Genomic DNA, 13,791 nt, shown 5'->3' with positions numbered 1-13,791 from the left:
TCCCTCATTCCCCAGCGACACAAGACCTTTTTGAGCTGACGTCACAGGGCAGTTCTTGGAGCCCTCTACTTCCAGTCACAGTGGAGTGGCCCATTTATCTGGCTTTGTCAGGAAATGAAAACTTCCACAGCAATGATTTTTCCAGATATCAGACATGCCGTGTTCTGTGCCAACATTGTTAAGGAGCCACTGACATCCGCTCTCTTCTCTGCAATTGTCTGGTCTGTCCAACAGAGGACAGTGGTTCGGTATGGAGGCTTCCTGACCTCCTCAAGATGAACTCAGTATTTCCCCAGTGCTAGTCTGTGCTCTACCACTACCTGCCAAGACTGCTCCACACCAAGCTGGTATTATGTCAAGCTGTAGAAAGTACCATAGAATCATTATTTTACATGTAAATAAACCGAAGCCTTGCTGGGTGAAGTCACATTCCAAAATCATAGGTCAGTGTACGGTAGCACCTGTGACTCCAAAGCTTATACAACCATGACTGTGTTAAAATAGATACATTTTTTTAAATGGGGGTTTAAAAGGGATATTAGTTAGTGTTGCTAAGAATTATGCAAGATCCATTCAGTCGTGGCACATTCACAGGGTAACAGTGAATGAGGGGCTTCTAGGGCTAAAACTCGACCAGGCAATTTTCAGGTCTATGGTTTATTGTGGAAGAAAAGCATCCTAGGCTGAGTTGTCTCTCTTGATCTAAATTTATATGTTAAAATTCTAACCCTCAAGCCACAGAATGCGACTGTTTATGGTGAAAAATCCATTAGAGGAGTAACTAATTTCACATAAGGCCATCATCGTGGGCCATAATTAGGTATGAATAACATCCTCATAGGAAGAGGAAAGTTAAACACAGGCGCAAATAAAGTCAAGACAATGAGAAGACATGGAGGAAAGGCCGTTTATCACCCAAGGGGAGGGACCTCAAAAGACATCAATACTGCCAATCTTGAACTTTGAACCGCTAGACTAGTGAAGAAGTACTTTTCTTAAGTGACACTGTCTGTGACACTTAACTATGGCAGTCCTATCAGACTAATGCAAAGGGTATTGAAAGTCTTCCAGGGATTTGGATTTGGATTCACCACTCTTTCTATGCAAACTAGCATTAGGAGATAAGAGAGAACAATGTGCCAAGTGAAACTAACATGTAAACTGTGCATGGAGGCAGAGCCCCATAAGGAGGAAAACAAGTTCACTGTGTCTCAACCTGGTTTATCACAGTTTGTATCAGCAGTTCCAAGAAGTAAAGACTTTGGGGCTCTACCCAGGACAGCCCCTAAACACAGCTTACTATAAACATCCCAGCACTTCACATGTCTCCTCATTGTCTTGTTTTTACTGTAACTGTGCAACAAACAAACAAAGTCGGGAAACAGTGAAATAACAGGAAATCTGTGTGACACTGATAATTTTACCATCTCAACAATTGTGACACAAAGCCAGGTTTGGAGGTTGTCCTAGACTTGAACCTCTGCCACAGGCATAAACAGGGCTGGCTGTCCAATAAGACATCCCTTCGCAAACGCTTCTTGGTCCAGAGCAAGAGAAAGGAAAGCAAACTAAGATGCCTATTATCCTAGAAATGTCATGGTCTGAAGCAAGATCGATGTTTAATCTCAAGTCATTGAATTTTAAACATCTAGAAAACAGTTCCCATTTAAGATACTTGGATGAAATGTAAAAGAGTTTTGGAACAAAAGTATAATTTGTAATATGGCTGTTAATAAGCATAAGCTACATGAGATCAAGTCGATGATATCATTCAGGCCTCCTCACTCTTCTCAGCACTCCAAGAGGTGAGTTCCTGTATTGCTCCTCTGTCATAGGTGTGGATACTGAGGCCTAAGGAGTTAAGCGAAATGATAATAAGTCGTAGAGCTAGGATTGGAACCAAGGACATCTGACAAGAAAAAAGAAAAAGAAAAACAGGCTGGTAATGATGTTCATACTAACGAAGTTCACAGAGGGAAGCAACCATGTAAAATGTTGAAATAATGTTTACAGCACAGGTAACTCTAAAAGTAGTAAACGTATCATGAAAGAGAAATTTTTGAGTGAAACTCTCGCCATTTATTAAATAACTTACAAAAAAAACCCAACAAAACTTCAGAGTAGTTGAGCAATACAACTTCTTAACAAACGCGTGTGGACTGGAAGGAACGGAGGCAAAACATGTAAATGAGAAGAAAAGACAAGCAGGGAGTGACCTGAGGCATGCAGGGGAAAAAAAAATGCACCAGTGACAACTGAGGCAGAGGCTTCGGTTTCCCTGCAGAAAACAATCAACACCAAAGCTTTGAACACCTCCCTTGACAACTTGTCACCTCTTCTACACGTTCCACCCCCAGGAACAGCAGCACTTACCTCTCTCTGAAAAAAGTTCCAAGCATGTGTAAGCCATCTATACCTGGGCAAGCCATAATTTGTCATTCTGGCTTTCAAAGTAACCATATCTGACCACTGTACCGGCACCTAGAGATAAAAAGCAAAATATCAACACATAAGCTCAACTAGCCAGGCAAAGGCATTCTCACATATGTAAATCTACAACCATCCGCATCTGGACAACACAACACCACATGTATACAGACTGTGTTAAAGCCGACACGTACCGTTCCAAATTATACTTGCTTATAGACTAAATTAAGCTCACACCAACAAGACTGGCATTTAAGAAATTGACATGGGGATCAAGAACTAGGATACAGAACAGAGAGGTGCATGTATAAGCCTCAAAAACAGTGGTTCTCAACCTTCCTAATGCTGAGACCCTTTAATACAGTTCCTCATGTTGTGATGACTCTTAACCATAAAATTACTTTCATTGCTACTTCCTAACTATAATTTTGCTACTTTTATGAATGATATCTGTGTTCTCTAATGGTCTTAGGATACCTCGATGAAAGGGTCATTTGACACACACACACACACACACACACACACACACACACACACACACACACACCAGTCGTGACCCTCAGGTTGAGAGGCACTGCTCTAAACCCTAAGACCAGGGTAATTTTGAAATCTTATTAAAAACAGTCAAATCAAGCAGGAGAGAGGTCTCTGTAAGTAAGAGGGCATGCTGCACAGCCTTAAGACCTGAGCTCAGGTCTCCATCATACAGAAAAGTCTGGATATGGCCACATGTGCCTGTAACTTCCAGAGGTAGGAAGAAGGGCAGAGAGCAGAGGACCACTGGAGCTTATGGGTATCCACCTAGCAGAAAATGCCACTCTCCAGATTCAGTGAGAGATCCTGTCTCAAAGGAACAAGGCAGAGATCAGTGGAGGACACCACCAGTTCTCCTCTGGCCTCAGCATCTGAACGTGTGTATGTGCACCTGCAGACACTGTGAACACACATGCACACAGTGTACATATATGCATACATTTTAATTAAAATTAAACTTAAAAGTAGTAATAACAGCTGGGAGGCAGAGACAGGTGGATCTCTGAAAGTTCAAGGCCAGCCTGGTCTACAAAGCAAGTACAAGGATAGCCAGAGCTACTTCAGGAAAAAAATAATAGTTATATCAGTAGAAGTAAGTTTAAAATTCCTTAGTCACAGAAATTCTTCAATTTTATTTCTTTTCTAATATTTTAATAATCACTTGGAAACACATAATACAAAAAAATAGCAAGTTGGTTGGAGATACATTCTGTTCTTATGGTTTAATAAAGTTCAGAAAACTAGACAAACTTCAAGCTGCCCACTATAATGATCATTATCTCATATCCGTTAGGGCATAAAGTGAATGGAAATAAAATAAATTCTCAAGACATATGTCATGTGAAACAGGTACTGTTATTGGCAGATTTTAACTGGAGTATTGATAGGAGCTGAGCACATAGAAACAATAAAATGACTGGAGGAGTGGACAGATGTCAAGTCTCTTGACTTAGTTAATAGACTAACTTTTTTCTAGATTTTTGCTTTCCAAAATAAACACTGGTCGTTTCTTCACTGTGGCCACCATCAATCTGAAACCAAATGTGGCAAGAGAACAGAGGACCATTGAGGTTCTGGCACGAAATCCTGGGCTCCAGCCATAAAGCAGAACACACACTGAACAGCTTGCTTGCATGAAACAGCTCAGCGCACAAAGCCCATTCTATGGAAAGGTTGGATTCTGCGAAATCTGGCAGATAATAAACTTTAATGACACTTTTCTTTTACATTGTTATTAGTACAGAAGCCATAAAAATTGCAAAGCTGACTTCTCCTTTTTTGCAAGGCTGCTTGGCCCATTCCCCTTTTAAACAACCCTTCCTTCCTCTCCCCTTGGTGATGTAATGGGGAAGATTTACACAAGCAAAGCAATGACGTGTGCCCGTGACTGAAACGGCTGGTGGTGTGCATTCATTTAGTGCCCCGGAGCTGGAGCCATGGAAGACAGTCCCTGAATAGAGAGCAGCAGCTGAGCAAGTGGAAGTTCCTTTGTTTCTTTTGCTTCTTAGCGTGGATGCAGCACTCTCAAACAGGCTGAATTAACTCATTCTAAGCCTCCCACAGCTTTGGAGATCCATCACATCTCAGTAGGACGTACACAGGTACTTCACAACCATTCTAGAAAATCCACAGAAAGAAGGGGTGCGCTGACTCATGACAGTAACTGTGGCACTCAGATGGTTGAGTCAGGAGGATTGCCATGAATATAAGGACAGGCTGCATTGCATAATGAGTTCTAAGGCAGCTTGGGCTATAAGATCAAATCAAATAAATCAAATAAACAAATAAATCTATAGAAAAATACTCATTTCAAAAAATATTTTAATTACCAAATAGAATACAACCAAAAGCTGGGGTTAAAAGAATTAAGAATTGTTTATAAGATTTATTCTTCTGTTGTTTGCCTGTCAGGGGTGTAGGTTATTTTTGAAAACTGAAAACAGGGTAAATCTCCTTACAGCTAAAATCTGGGGCACTACTACCTTTTCATTTTTCTAACTTAAGAAGTTTCTATAGACAACACGAAAATGTGACTAAAATAAAGCAGCCTGCACAGGTCAACTTCGACCATTAACCTGCTGCAGTAGCCACTGAATATCCATAGCCTCAGAACACTACAGATTCACCACAGAATCTTCCATAACTGTACCGACAATGGAAATGACATCAATTTTATTAAACAAATGGCCTGCTTATCTCTGGAAAAAATATAAAACTATCACCCTCTCTTAAGAGGTCTTGAGTTTTTAAATGTTTTAAATTCACCAGAAACTCATCAGGTGCCCAGGCCCCATCTTTCCCCTCATTCCAGCTGAGCACATCTGGACTAGAACAACCGAACACACATGATTAAAAAATCACCGTTGGCCGGGCGGTGGTGGTGCATGCCTGTAATCCCAGCACTCGGGAGGCAGAGGCAGGAGGATCTCTGTGAGTTCAAGGCCAGCCTGGTCTCCAAAGTGAGTTCCAGGAAAGGCGCAAAGCTACACAGAGAAACCCTGTCTTGAAAAAAAAAAATCACCTTTGGAGCCTCCATTTTGCAGAAGCAGAATTTCTCTATGAGGGATGACACCAGCCAGCATTCACAGACATGCAAAGCAACTCCATTCCTCACCGGGAACAACTGTACTGACTTCACCACTGAAGTGAACAGCTAGGCAATGGCCAAGGGTTGGGTGGGAGGCTGTTGGGAAGTAGAGGATAAGGGCAATGCAACTGGTGGAAAAGGCTGAAAAACACCTCCGTTATTCTAAGAAAGCTATGAAGGTTTTTTCTAGTGGTTTCAATGGCCGAAATAAGAGGGAAAATGCTGAACTGCTGTTTTCAAGCAGCCAAATCTCAAGCTGTGAGAGTTTTTCTACCACGGTGAGCACACAGCAATTCTTCAAATGCACTTCTTAAAGGGCACTATGGTTCAGCTTGTTGCAATCAGGAGATACCAGCTCCCTCCCTGCTTTCTGCTGTGGTCAGCAAGGATGGGCTTAAAGGAGGAGGTCTAGCACTCTCCACCAAGCACATGCTAATCTCCCTCATTATTAACTCAGAAGTTGTTGTAAATGTCTTAGACTAGTTCTAGTCCATGATGTCCATGTTTAAGAAATCTAAGGAATTAACGATGTATCATTGTACCCCAAGATAAAGATTTTAAATTATCACTAGGAAACATGCTTTAGCCATAGGGGGAAAAATACACGATTTTTCAGAAGTGTCAGGAATGTTCACTCTTACCATGTAATGTGATCATACTAAGTAAGAACCATGTAGCACAGTCCCTCTCCAGTGTCCCGCACTGTCCCTCTGGGAACTCACCATAACCTCCTGCTCGTATGTCCACACACCACAAGCCAGTTCTACACAGAAGATGACGAGTAATGTTCCGAAGTACTGCAGAAAGACAGAGAGAGCCGTTAGCATGAATCCACCTGAGGCAAATGTTACTCAGGGTTGTGTTTATCTATGACAAGAATACACAGAACCCCTCTTCAGAGAGCGTATGGTAAGAGTCTCCCCAAGCAAACCTGGGGCCAGCTATGGGTAGTCATCAGGCCTCGACTAACTGGGGCTTCGTTTTGTCATTCGTCAGCTGTTAGGGTAAATCTTTTTATAAATGTCAATATTTTCATTGAGTTAAACAAGAACTTGTGAGATGTAATTTAATAAAGCTGAATCAAGTTCTCTGAGAAATTGCACCCAGTTCTTCTCAGAATGAATGAGGTGAGGTCTGCAGTTTCAACACTTTCCCTGGTGCATATTTTCACTTTCTTTGGGGTAACGAGGCGAGGGGTTCCTTTACATTTGTGAAAATGACAATCTAGAACAAAGTCTCTACTACTCATGCTAATTTAGAATGAACGGTTGGTTTCTCCTGTGGGAAGAGGTCTTGGGAGGCATGCAAAAGCAAATAGGCAAGAAAGTTGAATGCAGTATTGAAAGCAGAAATGCAAATAAAGAGTCGGTATTTCTGAGAAACAGAGAATATGCAGGATCGTGAACAGGGAGCAGACCTTCGACAAAGAGAATAGAGAAGTGTAGGCAGATGAAAACAGTGTAAACAAATATACAAAGGCAGGTGGGTTGTGCAATAAAGCACCAAGGAACACAACATACATACCCAGAAGAAAGAAAAATGAGAGATAAAATGGAAAGGCAGATTGAAGCCAGATTGTGGGGGACACCAGATGACCCACTAATGGATTTTAAATATACCATGTAGGCAGTAAGGTGGTATCTCTGTGTTTCTGAATAAGAGAAAGACATAAATGGGTCAAATAATATCAGAACACTAATCAGTTTGAACGGGGAGGGCTGAGGGCTGAATTGAAAAGCTTAGAAGGCAGCAAACAGGGGTTTGAGGTAAAGACATGAATTTAGGAGGCAGCCTTGCAAACAAGTGGGTAACAATACCTTCCAACAATAGAGCAAAAGACATTGGGCCACCTGGATGTGCAGACTGAGAGAGAAAGATGTATCTCCCCAAAGTAGAGGAATAGGAAGGAGTAACTCTCCTGTGGCAGGATGGATGAAAGCGTGCACTTTATTTCCCAAATAGAGAAACACATTCCATTGGAAGTGTTACTTCAGAGCTCAGGTACCTGACATGGAACTGGAAAGTACTGTCGTCTTAAAAACAGAGCAACTTTTGGATAGTGTTCTATTTTTCATCTTGATAATTTAGTCAAGAGCTTTCTGAAACAGGATGGTCCCATTTCACACACAAGGAAACAAGTACAAAAGGTAAGTCGTGTGACTTAGGAATGTGCCTGATAAATTTCATGGACTAGATCTTTGCAGTGTTGCTCTGTGTGTTTCCCTTTGGTAGAGGTAACCTTACAGAAGCAAGTATTGAAAATTTGAGAAAGAGTGGGCTTTCTAGAAGTTCTCTCCACTGATTCCAGCAGGAACAGAACACCACTGAGCTCACGAGTCTATTTCCTGAGTAGTATGGGATTGGGTGGTAGCATTGGATGGTGGTGGTGCCTTAGATTATTCCTTCCTTGCCATCAAAGCTCTATGAAGAGTAGACACTGAAATGTGTTCTTTATCACGTAGTTAGGGCTTGATAAATACTTGCTACACAAAATAATGTAAGCGATGTAGAGTGGACTGACAGTGGTTCTGGTGCTCATGGGCGGGAAAGGACTTCTTAATAAAGGTGGTCTTTAAGAGGAGGAGGAAGCAGTACTGTTCGGATTCCAGAAAAGAAAACAAGGAAATCTCAGACCAGGGAGCACCAAATGCAAAGCCATCCTGTGGATGAGTGAGTTAATCAAACTCAAGGTAACCAGAGCGCAGATGTGTCTGGATCCATAGAGCAGATGCCAGTCAAGGTTTTGAGGTACAGCAGGCTGGGGAAAGGACTTTGCATCTTATTCTTAGTGTGATGAAACCATGAATGGGTGGCATGATCTGATGCACCCTACGAAAACATTCCTGGCTGTTTTCTTTACAGAGAGCAGCCTACAGAAAAAGCAAGGTCATGAGATTTACATAAAGGATGCCTGAACTAGGATAGGAGAGCAGGAAGAGAAGGAGTACATTGGTGCAGGGCTGTGGACTTTCAAGACTTGACATTTTTAGAGTTTTTGTTCAAAGTTTGTCAAAAAGAGAAGAGCAATCAAAGATGTAGAAAACTACAGTTTCCCACTATTTCTGCAAAATAGTCCTTATGACTTAAAAATTGAAATCATTGCTTGTAGTTTTAACTTGCTTCCTTCATATTTCTTCATTCAAACAAAAAATACAACTACATAATTGCTAAGTAACACAGCCTAGAAACAGTAAATGGTTCAAAAGATAAAGTAGCATTTGCCAAGGGGCCCCCAGCTCACCAGACACCTCTGCTTCCAGCATATTTAATATAGGTGCAGACATGGGCAGCTACAGGACTCAGATCTCATCTAGGGGTGAACTGAAAATTTTCAGCTTTGAAAGGCCAGCTAGAAGAACTCTGGTGAGCCAGGTAACCCCACATCAGTCTCTCTCTAATACTTAAGAAATATTTCAACATGAAAAATATGTTTACTAGTGTGTTACAAAGATATCAAATGTTCGGTGGTTTTCTGCTTAACTGATGTTCTTACCTTTGATTTTTTTTAAAAAAAAAGATATTAGGAGGCAGTAAGACTCCAGGGAAAAATTATTCTATGCAATGCCTTCACAGAGCCTTAACCTGAATTCTTTTGTTTTTTCTTTTTCTATTGTTGTTGTTTTGTTTGTTTGCTTGTTTGGGTTCATTGTTGGTGGTGGTGGTTTGGTTGATTTTTAATTAAAATTGATATTCTTCTTTGTATTTTTATTGTTATTTTTTATTATCTTTATCTTATTTTTATTTTTTCTCTTTTGGTTTTCCTTTGGAAGGACACTGCAGGGGTGAGGGGCTGATATGGGGAGACTGGGAGATGGGTGGTATTGAGATGCGTGATGTAAAATTTCTAAAGAATCAATAAAAAAATGCTTTAAAAAAATAGATGGTACCTGAACTGGCCATTTACTGTAATCAGATTGGTGACTACCCTAATTGTCACCACAGAGCCTTTATCCAGTAACTGATGGAAGAAGATGCAGAGATCCACAGCCAAGCACTGGGCTGAGCTCTGGGAGTCCTCCTGAAGAAGGGGAGGAGCCAGGGGGTCAAGGTAATGACAAAGGAACCCACAAAGATAGCTAATCCTGACAGTTAGGGAGTGTCTGCATGGGACCAACCTAGGCCCTCTGTATGTTTGTGACAGTTGTGTAGCTTGGTCTTTTTGCAAGGGCCCTAGCAGTGAGATCAGGGCCCACCCCTGGTGCTTAGCTGGCTTTTGAGAACTAGGCTGGATTACCTAACTCAGCCTTGATGTAGTGGGAGGAGCTTGGTCCTGCTTCAACTTTGATGTGCCGTGCTGTGTTCAAGTTCATGGGAGTCCTGCCCCTTTCTGAATGGAAATGGAGGAGGAGTGGATGGGGAGGGGGTTGATGGGAGGTGGGGAGGGAAAAGAAGGAGAAGAGGGAGGGGAAACTGTGGTCAGTGTGTAAAATAAATGAAAAAATGTTAATTAAATAAAATTTTTTAAAAAAGAAAAGAAAACTGATATCCACTCACAGTAAAAACCAAAGCAGTCCCCTCAAAAAGCAATAAATATGTATGCTGGCTAGGAAAAGGAAAATCCTGACTCTACGTTGGTGATTACCACAAAGATTTCTGGACTGAGCTAAACCCTTTGAAATCACAGCTGAGTTATCATCCTCATTCCCTGCCTTCTGGAGTCACTGGTGAGTCCGGAAAAGGTTCCAAGACCTGGCCATAGGCACATATTCAGTTGTATGTAATATGTCCAATACATGAAGAACTGCCAGGCCTATAGATTCAAGCTGTAGGCCTAGAACAACAGGTTTGCTACCATGTACAGTTTCTTTATAGTTTTATTATTGTGTGTGTCCATGTAACTGGGTGTATACAGGTGCCCAGGGAAGCCTTTGAAGAGAATGTAAGTTTCCCTAGAATAGGAGTTATATGTAGTTGTGAGTCACCCGCTGAACTCCTGGCCCTCTTCAAGGACAGCAAATGCTCTTAATAGCTGAGCCATCTCTCCAGCCCCTGCACCCACTTCCTTAAAAGAACCATTATAATGAGCTGCCATTATCGTTACTTAAGCATCCACAGATATGCATATGTAAAGCACATACATCAAAACATGCTCTCATTCCAAAACTCAGAACTAATTGATTGTTGGCTACAGGACAGGATAAATTCCATATGACTTGGCCATTCTTTTAACTCTGGGAAATCCCAGTGGTTTCATCCCACATGAAACAATCACTCTGCCTTATTAATACTCAAGGAGATTGACTTATTTGCCCTTGAGGTTGAAAATATTCCTTATTACATTATCAAGGTTTCTTGAAGTAAATTAAATGTGTAATTTAATTTGAGTAAATATTTTTATGGAGGATGCTACATATTCCTGTCTGTGATTCTACTCTGTTATTATTACTTTAACCTGAAACATTCAGTCACCTAGTTCCAGGAACACTCAAAATGTCAAATCCATTCTGGGAACATTCTGCATGTCAATTCCATCCTTACAGCACACAAGTTAACTGTACTTACTCTTTGCTTTTCTTTTTTATGAGATCTGATTCATGAAGTTAGTCTCCTACTGATCAATGTGCAGAGAACCATTCAATCACTGTTTTAACAGAAAAGCTGAGGTTGAACCATCTTGATGCATGATGCTAATCTTTATCTTCAGTAAAATAACATTAGCCAAGGAATTAGGCAACAAGTCCAGCTCTGCCACAGTATGAAGTGAATGCTCACACTGCATTCCACAGCTATCCTCTGTCTGTCCACACAGTGGAGGAACATCATCCAATCAACAGCCCACTTGGTATGGCTCTCTAGGTGCACCTCTTCCTAATTTTCCACTGCATGTGGTTTGTTTGATGAGGTTTCCTGATCCTGCCTCGCTTACACAGCAACCCAGCCTGTCTTCTCCCGTGTGCCTTCCTTCTGGAATACGGAAAGTTCTGAATTTGAAGCTGGAAGATTGAAGTTCAAAGCTAGCTTCAAATAGTGTGATTTGGGGGTGTACTTTGAAATGCTCTGTTGTGCACTGGCTCATCTGTACAATGAAGATAAAAAGGAAGATTTCTTTGCAGTTGTCAAGGGGACTTTGTATCCAAGGAAGTGCTTCAGAAAGTGTGAAGTGTGGTGGTATTGTGTTCGTCAAAATATTGTGCACCCTAATAAACCTATCTGGGGTCAGAGATAGAACAGCCACTAGATACAGAGGCCAGAAAATGGTAGCACTCACACCTTTAATCCCAGCACTTGGGAGACAGAGCTAGGCAGATCTCTGTGCATTCAAGGACACAGCCAAGCATGGTAACTCACACCTGTAATCCCAGGGAGTGATGGTGGAAAACAGAAAGGTATATAAGGCGTGAGGACCAGAACCTAGAAGCAAGCATTTGGCTGGTTAAGCTTTTAGGCTTCTAGCAGCAGTTCAGCTGAGACCCATTTGGATGAGGACTCAGAAGCTTGCAATCTGAGAAAACAGGATCAGTTGAGGAACTGGTGAGGTGAGGAAGCTGTGGCTTGTTCTGTTTCTTTAATCTTCCAGCATTCACCCCAATAACTGGCTTCAGGTTTGATTTTGTTTATAAGACTCTTTAAGATTCCTGCTACAGTGAAGTGTATTTCTGTATTACTTTGTGAAACTCAGTGCAATCCTGATTGGTCCTCTCTTTCCTCCAGCACAGCCTTTTTGTCCACAACGGGGCACAGTTTCCTCCTAAACTTTATCTTTTGCTCCTGACCACTGGCTGGACTCTCCTTTCCTCTGTGTATTTGGGTCTCCCTGTTTGTATTTTAGACCTCAGAGGCTTATGCCAGTTGCCTGCCTTTCTCCACAAATTATTGTGTCAGTCAAGAACCAGGCCACCAGTTCCAGCTGGCAAGATCTTATTCTCAAACATCATTTTATTCCCCATGCCTGAGCAATACCTGTCACACAGCACGTACTCAGTAAATGTCGGTGGAAATAATGATCGGTTTACAAACTCAAAAGGCCAATCTCAGCATTTCTTTAGGTTTCTTCCCCCTAATTTGAACCTTGAGTTTCTTGTTAACATCTGACTCTCTTGATTTTTGTCTACACATTTGTATGTTAAATACTGCCTCTCTGTTTTATGTACATCTATTTTTGTAGACTACACTCTGATAATCCAGGGTGCCTGGAAACATTTAAGACCATTTACACAGTTAAGGGGGGGGGGGGTATTGTGCCCCTTCCCATCTTCCTGGGCTACTAGCAGCTAAGCATTTTAAAGAAGTAAGAAAAAGAAATTGCATGTTTCCGTTGGGAAACTCAAATGCAATTATTTTCATTACATTTTAGTTACTTTGTAGTTACTTTGTAAAATTATTCGAGGTGAGGTTCCTTAAAATAGTTAAGACTCTCTATTCTAACTAAACTGAAATTTGTGTTATACATACCAGTTATTATCCTCAAAATCCTGTAATTTTTAAAAAACATCTAGTAATATGCTCTGATTTTCTGATAATAGGACATGCAACACACACATAGAGTTGCACTGCTGCCTTTTTTGGAAAATATTATAGTAATGGAAAAACATGGCCCTTGACATAATAGACCTGGCTTCAGTTCTGACTAATTTAACTAATAGCTTGATGGTCTTCCACAAACTAGAAAGACTGTTTCCTATTTCATAAAATGAGAATTGCTTAGCAGTACCATACTCAGGATTCAATGGCATAATGTGCCCTTGCATCCTGACCACTCCCTAAAATAATGGTAGCCATTCTTAATCACATAATAGACTCTATTAGGACACACATTATGTTTAAAATGACTAGGCTCACCTCCCAGCACATGGCCAGTACAGCACTGTTGTTATTATGTTATTTTGACTAGAGGATGGTCATGTCAAAAATTGTTCATCCTTTTGAGACTATGCGTATCATCCTCACAACAAAATACAATCCCAAAGATTACTTGCTAAAAGCATTAGTAAAATATCTGTCCAGAGAGAACGTAGTGGGAACTTTTCAAAATGTCTGTGTTAGAGAACTTCAGCGGGATGGTGTGAAGGATGGGGAAGTCAACTTTTTTTTTTTTTTGTAAGGCATTGAAATCAAAGTGTTTGTTATTTAAAAATAACTAGGTCTGCCCATAGCACAGCAGCATGGCATCAATGACTAGCCTTTGTCCACTGGAAGTTTCTGAAGAGGAAGAGAAAGGTGTGGCATCCCACCTTTTAGGAGAGGAAAATGCAGGGGGGAAGACCAGACATGTTTAAGTCCTTGGTGACTTATGGGTAAATGTA

General features: G+C 41.1%; 1 protein-coding gene across 2 annotated transcripts in view; it reads right to left on the bottom strand.

The window, feature by feature from the left end:
* Positions 1-13,791, bottom strand: part of Tspan12 (tetraspanin 12) — a 64,109-nt gene that overhangs the window by 19,895 nt on the left and 30,423 nt on the right. For both annotated transcript variants that reach the window (XM_036182478.1, XM_036182479.1), the window contains 2 exons: positions 6,271-6,345; positions 2,374-2,481 (listed from right to left, as the gene is read on the bottom strand). In XM_036182478.1, coding sequence (XP_036038371.1) covers positions 2,374-2,481; positions 6,271-6,345 — 183 coding nt within the window. The remainder of the gene's footprint in view (positions 1-2,373; positions 2,482-6,270; positions 6,346-13,791) is intronic.

The sequence above is a fragment of the Onychomys torridus genome, chromosome 3 (assembly GCF_903995425.1).
Source record: "Onychomys torridus chromosome 3, mOncTor1.1, whole genome shotgun sequence".
Classification (NCBI taxonomy): domain Eukaryota; kingdom Metazoa; phylum Chordata; class Mammalia; order Rodentia; family Cricetidae; genus Onychomys; species Onychomys torridus.
The sequence above is the reverse complement of the archived record's forward strand: the minus strand, read 5'-3'. Positions and strand labels throughout refer to the sequence as shown.